At 29.8% G+C, this 11,704-nt stretch overlaps 2 protein-coding genes across 3 annotated transcripts; both read left to right on the top strand.

Annotated features, from left to right (window-relative positions):
- Nucleotides 1–228: 228 nt before the first annotated feature.
- Nucleotides 229–1,444, top strand: LOC113395038 (26S proteasome non-ATPase regulatory subunit 10-like). The gene is made up of 4 exons (XM_026632577.2): nucleotides 229–457; nucleotides 528–773; nucleotides 883–1,052; nucleotides 1,275–1,444. Exons 1-4 carry the CDS (start codon nucleotides 356–358, stop codon nucleotides 1,423–1,425), a joined length of 669 nt encoding a protein of 222 aa, XP_026488362.2. The 5' UTR covers nucleotides 229–355; the 3' UTR covers nucleotides 1,426–1,444.
- Nucleotides 1,445–2,416: 972 nt separating this feature from the next.
- LOC113395035 (lysophospholipid acyltransferase 6) lies at nucleotides 2,417–11,024 on the top strand. Of its 2 annotated transcripts, XM_026632571.2 has the most exons (10): nucleotides 2,418–2,905; nucleotides 4,225–4,364; nucleotides 4,676–4,753; nucleotides 4,909–5,000; nucleotides 6,084–6,322; nucleotides 6,447–6,579; nucleotides 8,135–8,355; nucleotides 9,344–9,544; nucleotides 9,934–10,085; nucleotides 10,295–11,018. In XM_026632571.2, exons 1-10 carry the CDS (start codon nucleotides 2,822–2,824, stop codon nucleotides 10,467–10,469), a joined length of 1,515 nt encoding a protein of 504 aa, XP_026488356.2. In that variant the 5' UTR covers nucleotides 2,418–2,821; the 3' UTR covers nucleotides 10,470–11,018. The 2 variants fall into 2 exon arrangements, with proteins under 2 accessions (XP_064071868.1, XP_026488356.2); XM_064215798.1 differs by lacking the exon at nucleotides 4,225–4,364 and having other exon boundaries at nucleotides 2,417–2,905; nucleotides 10,295–11,024.
- Nucleotides 11,025–11,704: the final 680 nt, after the last annotated feature.

The following is an 11,704-nucleotide window of genomic DNA, read 5'->3' as shown; positions in this document are numbered from 1 at the left end:
AGACAAACAGACAGAAAGTCAGAGTTACTTTCGCATTTATACTATGAAGTATAAAGTATAGATTGATTTTCCCCAATTACCTTAAGTTAATTACATTTTAATTTTATTCCGTTCGGGCGTGAATGTACGCAAGTTGAGCGCAAAATAATGGAAATCATGTGAATACTATAGTCATAGTAATTAAATTTTTATCTATAGCGTAAAATATGTTTTAAGACATTGACAGTTGTCAACTTGTCAATTTGCAAGTCACTGACAGTAATACCTCACTTATACATCTAAATAACAACAAATCCAATATCATACTTGTATGATAATACTTATTTTATAACATTTAAAATCCTATTACATCATAATGTCTATTGGTACCGTTTACGAGAGAGCATATAAAGGAGATTTTAATCAAGTTAAAGTAAAAATAGATGAAGATGCATCCTTGGTAACGGTTGCGGATTCGGTAAGTTCAGTGGAAAACATAGAATTTTGTTAAATATAATTTTACAATATTATCTTATTTCTTGTTTTAGAATAATCGTCTACTTATACATTGGACAGCTTTAGGTGGTAATGAAAATCTATTAGATTATTTAATTGATGTAGGAAGCCCCGTTGACTGTGTTGATGACACAAACTGCACACCATTAATATTAGCATCTTCAGCGGGAAGATTACATGTGGTTAGGCTATTAATTGGTAAAGGAGCTAATGTAAATCATAAAACAAATCGTGGACAATCATCTTTACATTATGCTTGTTCAAAGGGACACAAAGAAGTAAGTAGTACAATTATTATTATTCTTTTAATTATATTTCAGTTATTACAAAATTTAAATAAAAATTTCCATATTGTACATAAATATACTGTTTTGCAAAACATTTCAGGTAGCAAAATATTTGATAGAATCTGATGCAAATATAAATGAAGCTGATATTTTAGGTGCTACACCACTTCATAGAGCTGCAGCTCAAGGCAGAATAGAAATAGTAGAACTTCTTTTAAAATCTCCAGATATTAAAGTAAATCTGTGTGATTCCACTGGTTGCACCGCATTGTAAGTCATAATTCAATCTTTTCTTTTATTGTAGTTGGAATTTTTCAAAATGGGAGAGGACAATATATTAAAATTTAAGCAATAGTAAAAACTGTGAAACATTTTTGTAATGAGTAATAATGTATTATTTCATTATTCAACTAATATATTTGTCTATTAAAAATAGAACCCCAAAGGAATGTTTTTGGTACTAATAAAAACTCATAAAATAATTTGTTGCAGACATTTATCATGTGAAGAAGATAGAGAGGGAGCAGCCTGTATGTTAGTTAAATCAGGAGCAAGTATAGACATCAAAAACAAAGAAGGGAAAACTCCTTTAGATATTTGCACTAATAAGTTAAAAAAAACTCTTATGAACTTACTGGATTAAAGGGAAATTGTGAAAAAAAGCAATTGAATATTTTTTTTTCTAATAATGATATAATCCCCTACCCACGTGTTATAAATATAATTGAAAAAAATATTAAAATTAATGCATATTTTGTAAATCAGGTAAAAGATGAAGACTGCATTTTTTTACAATTTTTAATATTTTTTTCTATAATGTACTTATTCTTGACCACCAACAGCTTTATAATAATAATATATTTTAACACTGACGGCTTACTTAGTAGCCATGTAAAAAATTAGTTGACAGACCAAATTAGATATTAGGTTAAATTTTATAGTTTCTAATTGCATAATGATCTGTATATAAAAAAATATTCCATTTGACATCAATCAGTATTTGTAATATTCCTATGAAATTGTTTTCTATTTTATAATCAGCTCTATAGGAAATTGTACTTTTAAATAACCTCTGATTTGTATCAAATTTGCGCCAGTTAGTTTGACTAAGGCTCGTAGTCGTCGACATCTAAAATTAGAGATATTTTATGCTTAAAAAATTAAAAATATGCCTTATTATTTAAGTACCTCGAATAACTTTATGAAACATCGCAAAATAACCTATTGGTCATCAGGTGCGCGATAATGTCTACCTATTTCATTGCTTCGTGAGTTTTGTGTAGATCTTCCTGTATAAATAAGTAGACGTAAGAAGGAAAGTTATATGGCCTTTATACTAAATCGGTATAGCTATTTTCAGATCTTCTTTTGTCAATTTAATCAGTTCAAATTCAATCAATTTAAAAAAAAATTACAACTGTGCAACCCGAGAGGACCACCTTTTAATTATTATATTTATAGTATTTTATTATATTTTCTGAAGCACCTACTTATTTCTTAAGATGATTATCTACGAAAATAATACTTGGAAAAGTAAATTAAAAAATATAACCAAAGTGTTCGTATTAAAATCTTCGGTGAAATAAGAGAATTTATTGTGAAGTACACTACTCATACCCAGTACTGAACTGAACTCCGGAGTGCTGACAATGGCAATGACGTTTGACAGTACTAAATTGTCTAAATAAATAAATCGTCAATTTGTCACTTGTTGGATTGTTGGTTGTGTTGTGTATATATACTAGACGTCTAGTTGTCCAAGACTACATTGAAGATTGATCATTGAATCAGTTTAATAAATGAAGTGATGTTACGTATTGTGTTCAATTTGCGCAACGGTCAATAATTGAAACCAAGTTAATATTCCGTTTATCGACGTAACATTCGCTGAAGCACAAGTGTATTTTATGTCATGTATAATAATTTTAGCTTACAGTTACATTAAATTGAAAGAAAAGTAATTGTGGTATAAATTCTTGAGGATAATGGTTAAATTTCTGTGACATCTTGTTTTGTATTGTTGTTCAAACTGAATTACAATGACGGCGACTTATAATGATTATTATGATGGAAGCAAATTATTTTTGTTTTTATCCAATAGAATCGGTCTTCCAATTGATCTGGTAAGTGAAAAAAAAATTTTTGAGCAAATTGATTTTTTTGTGATTGTCAATAAATTTAATAATTTATTAGTCTAACTAGTGTGTAAGAGTCATCAATGAGTACATTTGAAATAAAATCTCTATGTAATCTCTGAAACAATTTAAAATTATGATATAATTCCAATATCTGAAAGTGATATCATCTTAAACTATATGCACAAAATATCGATTTTTTTCACTTTTAAAATTTGTTATTAGGATTGTGTATCCATTAAATGTCTGTATTGTCATTAAAATCTTACTTAACATGCAAATATATTATTTTTAATTTTCTATGAAAATCTATATTATTGTTTAACAATAAAGACATAAAAATTTAGATTAGTAAAAATTTCCTTGTATATTTGAAATATATACAATTTTATAAATAAGTCTGAAGAAAACTCAATCTAACAGAATTCTTAATTCTAGAACAATTTTACAATACAATGAGTATGATATATTAAAATTTTATTATTTAATATATTATAATAGCCAAGTCTAATAAATTATTAAGAAGAATGTTTTATGAGAGTTTATTGAAATTTATCTTTTATTAATCTATAATATTTTAAAAAGATTGTTAGTAAAATTTTACTTAATTATGCCCTTATTCATGGTTAGGCAGTTGGTACTCATTTTGGTACATGATTTGCTCATTAAATAACAATTTATTGATTATTTCTTACATTATTTAGAAATATTTGATAAGAAGCTGACATAAGCATATATAACATACAAATATATATTTTAAACACTGTAATGGACAATCAAAAGACAACTTAATGTCCATTTTTATATGGTCTTTCACAAAATATCATTAATCTAACAATTCAGGTCCGTCAAGTGTGCACTTTGTGTAAATTATTGTAAATCACTACAAAAAACTTATAAGATAAATTACTACAAAAGTCATAGCCTATGTCTCCTCTCAGATTGTTGCTGTTTTCGAAAGGTTTCTGAACAACAGCACCAGAGGCAGTAATTAGTAAATAATATAGTGCCCTCCTATTTCATTCGCATAGCCAATCATAAGTTTTTTAATTGCCAGCTCCCTTATCATATTCATTAATAGCCTTAAAATTATGGAATGATAATTTTATTAAGCTTAACTCAGACACATTCAAATAATTATGCACATCATATATATAACTGTTTGAGTACACATCACATTGTAGCCCTGTATAGAATTTATGAATACTTGCAAAGTTTATTAATTTTTTTATTGTTTTGTTTTCATCACTGTATTATTTCTGTATAGCACTTTTTATTTTATAATGTTATCTTTTCTTTTCCATTAGGTTAATTTTTTCATTTCACAAATAGCTGCATTATGTGTGGCCAGATTTTTTCGAAAACCATTAAAGCTAGCCTCGCCAGAATTTCGACATTCATTGTGCCTTGTTATAGGGTTGCTTATGGGATATTTCTGCTTTGGAAAGTAAGTTTTATTATTTTTTTAATAGATGTATTTAGTAATTTGATACTTTTTTTATAACTTAAGTATGTTATCCATGGGTTTCATATCAAATTCAGTATAGTCCAAAATTCTGGTCTAGATTGAACTGATTACCATTTATACTGAGTAAAATCAATCTACCCTCTTCCGATATTAGATTAGATTTATCTAAAAAAAATTACTTTCTGTTCTACAAATGAAGAATAAAATGACAAATACTACTTTCAAGCCTTTAAAAATCCCAAGATGTGTTAATGACATGCTGATACTGAATGATTTTATGACTTTTATAGACAAGCAGTTCATTTATCAGTACTCCCTATGCTGAGTTACATGTTGCTGAAGACTGTGCCACAGCATCTTACAGGAAAGTGCGTATTAAAACCTGTTCCATTCATTAATACAAAAATAATATAAGATCACTTATATTCTATAATGTAATAATGTTAAAAAATAACAAAATATGTTTTTTTATATGTATCATTTTTAAAGTAAAACTAAGATAATCCTTTTATTTTATTTTCAGTATAATTTTGGCTGCCTCGATGATATACTTATCATGTCTTCATTTGCACCGGCAAATATATCACACAGCCAATTACAATTTAGATATTACAGGTAGCAATTATTTTAAAAATTTCAATAATTAATTAAATTATTGTACTCTTTCATACTGGTAATATGTACCGTTATATACATACATATATAAATATGTGATGTTGCATTGCAAATGGTTTTGTTTTTTTAACTGTGCCTATGCTAATGTAACTTAAAAATTGAAATATTTTTATTGATTTTTGATGAAATTGTCTTTTATACTATTTAATAAATACCTGATTTTCTAAAAGCAGCATGTTATTTAGGTACAATGTATGTCAAAATATATATATATGTTATCTAATTAATGTTTCATCCAATTCTGTCTAAGTGTCTAGACGTTTTTCACATCTACATAAAAATGTTCGAAATACGCGTCTACATAACCTCCCTTTGTTCTATGAAGTGAAAATGCGTTTAATTATATGAATAGACATCTTTGTCAGCTTTTATTTTTATCAACATTTCAATACTGTGCATAATGTATTCACATTCAACCTGTTGCAAACTTCAAAATCAAGCGTAACTTTACAGTAACCGGTGTCTTATTGGTCAATTCCGAATAAAGCTTATCTTGTGCGATAAAATTTATTTCAATAAATGCACATATAATCTATTCCAACCACAAGACGACAAAAGCCAAATAGATAACATTTTACAGCGAATTTACGCGATATGGTCGAGAGCTTGATTAATCTATGATATTCATTATGGATTTGCGTAAAAATTGCGTTTTTAACGTCGGCGAAAATTTTAACGTAAAATTAAAGTAGATAAAAGTAGTTAAGTGTTGTATTATAAAAAAAGATATATTAATCAAAAACTCTTGGTAGTGCAATATATAGCTGAGCTGTTAGCGAATCGCATGGAATACGAATTTAAGGTTTTTTTATCCTTTGTAGGTTTCTTTATTCCTATTGGAATAGGCTATATATCTATGCCACACTAATCTAAGTTCTTTGTTTTGGATTGGAAAAAGTTATTTGGGATTTGTGTTGCATACATTATTATTATTAATAATAGAAATATATGTATGTCACATTCTTGATCTTCAGTGGTAATATATCTTTGATACCTAAACATTAAATTGGATTTTAATTGCAGGTCCTTTAATGGTCATAACACAGAGGGTTACGTCACTGGCGTATTCGTTTCAAGATAATTTAAAGAGAAAAGAAATTAATGCGAACTCTACAAAACAAACAGAGAAGGAAGCATGCCGAGTAGAAAAGATTCCGTCGCCACTCGAATATTTTGCTTATACTTTAGCATTCCAAACTTTGATGTGTGGACCAGTTGTGTTTTATTCAGATTATATAAGCTTCATTGAGGGAGATAATGGAGTTAGTTTTTAATATTTTTATTATCTGTAATGCAATTACTGTGACAGTATATATGGCGTATACACAATATAAAAAAAATAGTTTTTTTTTATATTCATTAAGTCATAATATAATAATGTTTTAGAAAGACAAAAATAAATCATTTGGAAATGAGCCTTCTCCGCGACTTGCTGTGTTATACAAGGTTGCTGGCTCTGTGGCTGCGGCTCTCCTCTACTTGTCTCTGGCAGAGAAATACCCCTTGAATGTACTTGAAGGTAATATAATTATTCACATATAGTATGTAGCATTAAAAACTAAAAATAAAGAACGAACTGATTTTAATCGTATAATTATATTTTTATTTGTAAGTGGGACACTTTTACATACTTATGTTTATTCATAATATATTTATCAAGTTTACAACGAACGATGATGATATATGTTAAATATTACTATAAAATGTATACTTAGTAATATTTTATAATTTATAGTATAAATTGTAATATTTATGTTTACTTATTTAAAATTCAATCATATAATGTACTCCCTATAAACTAGGCCAAAAACAACTATGTTTAAATCCATTCAAATAACTTAAAATGAATATTATGCTAATTTAATTATTGTTCACTTATAATGAATTGGAAGTCGATACTAATTATTATGCTCGTAAACGTGTTTTACGGGTTAATATAACCTAAAAAAGACGTAAAACAATTGTTTGACCTGAATGATGATCGAAGCGATCTATGAAAATAACAAAAATTGTTAACCATCATTTTCTCAGGATTTTTTAAAATTAATTAAATTCAAATTTAAAAAATAATACGAGCTTATTTTGTTATCTGATATATGATAAGACTTCATTACGATACCACAATAGTTTATTGATCTACAACTTACGACATTATTTTGATATGAGTAGATACGTTCAATCTATTTATTCGCATAGTACATTGATGCAGTCTTCATACGAACAACGCAATATGTAGGTATATTAGTTGTTTGTCAAATAAATAACGTTTTATTGTTTCGAAATATATTTAAAATAAATCTTTGAGAAACTTCGGACTATTGGACTATATAATACAATAGTATAAATGATTTAAAAATGTAGGCAACATTTAATTCCTACGTTAAAAATATTATATCGCGAAACTGGTACTGGCATTCGCAGCCACGAATCGACTTTGTGCATTGAGAATGAAGTTCAAAACAGTCGAATTTTTGAATTCTCGATATTTGATTGATCAGCTTCAAAGACAAAGCCCCGTATATAATGTAGTGAAGCTGTAATTTTAACACAAAATATCAGTTAGGTAATAAAAACGTTTGAGTCATATATCTATATGTACATAAATTCACCCAACGGCTGATGTGATTATCTAGCTCATTAAGAATATGAAGCCTTTGATTCTGTTCAACATAAAACTTTAGTGGAGAAATGATCCTACTATGTAATTAGAGAACGCTCGACCTTTCGATTTATTATCTTAACAATAGAAATCAAAGAGATTGACAAAACAGGGAAAGAGATCTCCTGGGGTATCAATTGGCATAAGTGTCACTCAAGGATTAATAATTTGCAATTTTCTGTTTCTCTTGCACATAAATTACTTGCTCTATTATATAGGAAAAAAGACATATTCGTACGACGTCACAAACAGTTGCCAGAAATCGAAAATATTATCAGGTATACAGGACTAATTTTGTAAAAAGTGTATTTCCCGTGATCTGGTCATACTCCAACCGTAATTATTTACATGTAGGTATGTATTCCTTACTTTGTATGAAAGGTACTCTCAATAAAGAAACTTTTTATATTTACAGAGTTAAAAGATCCTACTTCTGAGGTATCACGATCGTGGTCCGCGTTATATCTCCTGTGGTATGCGTATCTCTCCACTCTCGTAGTGAGATGCAAGTACTACCACGCGTGGTTATTGTCTGAAGCCATATGCAACAATTCAGGAATGGGCTTCAACGGCTACGACAACAACGGTAGCCCAAAATGGGATAAAATGTCTAATATAGACGTTTTCGGATTCGAGGTAAGTAATATTTTTTAAGAAGCTTACCCTTCAATTTCAGTAGTGAAATTTCCGACTGTAGAGTCGACCCCCGGTAATCCGACAGACGTTTTGCAGGGCAATGTCGGATTATAGAGTACCCTATTGCCTAAGAGTATTCCCCTAATAGTCCGGATTTTTTTATAATAAATTATCTTGTACTCCAACAAATTACGTATCCAATGATAAGATTCTATATGCTATACTCTAAAGTATAAAGAAGTTATGACTGTCACATGTAGTCAAATTCAAACTAAGCAATCAGAATCAAAACAAAAAACGCGTGCTCAATCATGCATTATCTACATAAGCGAAGATTGTCAAAAAAATATTCAATAATAATAGACGTGTCGGATTACAGGGGTGCCGGATTAGCCAGGGGCCGATTACCGGGAGTCCACTGTAATATAATACATAACATAATCAGCCTGTAAATTTCCCACTGCTGGGCTAAGGCCTCCTCTCCCGTTGAGGAGAAGGTATGGAGCATATTCCACCACGCTGCTCCAATGCGGGTTGGTGGAATCCACATGTGGCAGAATTTCGTTGAAATTAGACACATGCAGGTTTCCTCACGATGTTTTCCTTCACCGCCGAGCACGAGATGAATTATAAACACAAATTAAGCACATGAAAATTCAGTGGTGCCTGCCTGGGTTTGAACCCGAAATCATCGGTTAAGATGCACGCGTTCTAACCACTGGGCCATCTCGGCTCTTAATGAGATATTGTTATTTATTGTCTAACTTTTGTGGCTTGTTAGCATTTGACAAAAAAGAAACTGTCAAATAATACAAATGTTACTGAATATGACCAGTGTAATGATTTTTTATTAAATGAAAAAGATTGTCAAAATTCTGTTTAATAAAAATTACGCTAGATTTGTTTAGCATATTTAGAGCGCGACATTACCAGTCCGGCTGGCTCCTGTGGTCGTGTCAGTGCTTCGGGTAACGTTTGTGGTGCGCAGTTCGCGCAGAACTTCCGCACGGCAGTGTCCAGTTGGAACAAGAACACGAACGCGTGGCTGCGCGTGGCGGCGTACGAGCGCGGCGGCGCGGCGTGGCGCACGGCGCGCGTGTACGCGCTGTCGGCGCTGTGGCACGGCTTTCACCCCGGATACTACCTCACCTTCTTCGCGGGCGGGCTCTTCACCGTCGCCGCTAAGAAGGTATTCCCTCGCTACTGTGTATTAAAAAAAATCATTGTCTGTAAATAGCCTACCGTTGGGCTAACGCATCCTCTACTTTTTGATGAGAACTTTTGGAGCTTATTCCACCTCGCTGCTCCAAAGCGAAGTGATTGTCTGTGCATTCTGATATTTTAAGTATATCAATTGGTTATTTGAATGAGAAAAAAAAAATAGATATTTTATTTCAATACCTTTCTGATTAATATGTTAAATCGATGCATTTTCTAAATATATACATAATTTAGAAATAATTTAAAATGCAATGTCATGTAACTACAAGGCGCTCGAAGAATGTTTCTGAAGTAGTATGTTATTATTATGAGGCAAACAGACGTTTTGTTAGATTTCACATTATATTTATTTTTCAGATCCGCGCGTTTGTTCGTCCGATGTTTTTGGAGAGTCGTCCGAAAAAACTCTTGTATGATGCCTTAACATTCGTAACTACCAGAGTTGCTATGACGTACGCGACCGTCCCGTTCGTTTTGTTACATCTTTCACCGAGCCTTGCATTTTATGGGTTAGTATATTTTTTCAAAGTTTTCACGATTTTAATATGATTTTTATTTAATTCATTTTGTCCTACTGTGATAAGTTTTTATTCATTTTTTAATGTCGTTTTATATATTTCGCTTATAAACATAAATATTATTTATATATGTGCGTATTGAACAGATCGTGTTCAAACAATATCATAAAAATATATCTAAAATAAATAAATTGTTCCAGGAAATTTTACTACTCTTTGCATTTTATTGCTTTAGGAGCAATGTTTTTATCGTCTAAATCTAAGTTGCATGGACTTACTCAAAATTCGGATCTATCAATCACTTCTACATTTACAAAAGATGTAACAGCGAGCGAAAACAAAGGAGAGGCAAATGGAAAACTCAAATTACCTTAACAGAAATAAACTAGCATATTTTAATTAACTTTGCATCAGACGAGATGGAATAAGATTTATTATACAATTTGTAAGATAACATTGAAGATATAAAACACAATAAGCATTTATTTATGACACACAACAAGAAAATGTAATATTTATAGTTATTTTTCTACAGTATACATAACTATTTACAATGTTATTATTATTATAGAAACTTACTTTTAATGTAGAAATAGTAAGACATTATTTTTTTAACAATGTAATTATATTTTTATGTTACAGAATTATATAACATATAAAAGTACATTTATGTGGTAGAATTTTATTAACATATTTTATATCGATGTCATATTATTATTAGTTTTATATATAAATGGAGTTAATTATTTTTATGCATTAATTTGTTATGTTCTATAATGACTTACGGATGCACACTCACTAGATGTAATTTTTTTTCTAAATTTAAGTCCAAAATGTTCCATTTACATAGGGGCATTCATTTATTACGTAAGACGATTTAGGGGGGGAGGGGCGTCGACCATGTCCTATGTTTTCTTACAAGGGGGTGGGACGGAGTTTCGATAATTCTTACAAAGATCAAAAAAATTAAAATTATTTGAAAAAACGCGCGATTGCTGAGGTTCGCTCGGATACCTTTAGAACCTTTGAAATTATAAATTATCACATTTCAAAAAGTTGTTACTTTGAAAAATAAACAGTAAAATAAATCAAACATGTATTCATTTTCTCCTTTAGATTTCTTACGTAATATATATTAAACAGGGGGGGTGGGCGTCGGCCAGTTCTTATTTTTTCTTATATTAGGGGGAGGGGGTCAAAAACTAGCGAAAATAGTCTTACGTAATAAATGAATGGTCCCATATAAATGAAGAAATTATACATTGTATGCCATTAAGGTATAATATGTTTTCTTTAAACAAAATCGGATAAAAATATATCTGCATTTTTATTATCACTAATATAATAATATAAGTATTTTAAATTAATGATAACATAACAGTATTATTTTTAAGTTATTTATATTTTTCATAAGTAATGATAATTCTATAAATATGAATACCTCAAGAAAATGCATCATTTGACATCTTTATTTATTGCAGTTTTATATAACGGAAAAAAGGATCCATTTAAATTACTAACTCAAACTCTTCAAATAAATAATATTTTAAAATTTATCTTGATTTTAAAGAACTCTTAGATTAGCCCTTGTTATAATTATCACAATCTGT

This window comes from Vanessa tameamea, chromosome 9 (genome assembly GCF_037043105.1).
Source record: "Vanessa tameamea isolate UH-Manoa-2023 chromosome 9, ilVanTame1 primary haplotype, whole genome shotgun sequence".
NCBI classification, from domain to species: domain Eukaryota; kingdom Metazoa; phylum Arthropoda; class Insecta; order Lepidoptera; family Nymphalidae; genus Vanessa; species Vanessa tameamea.
This window is presented reverse-complemented; position numbering and strand designations above follow the sequence as displayed.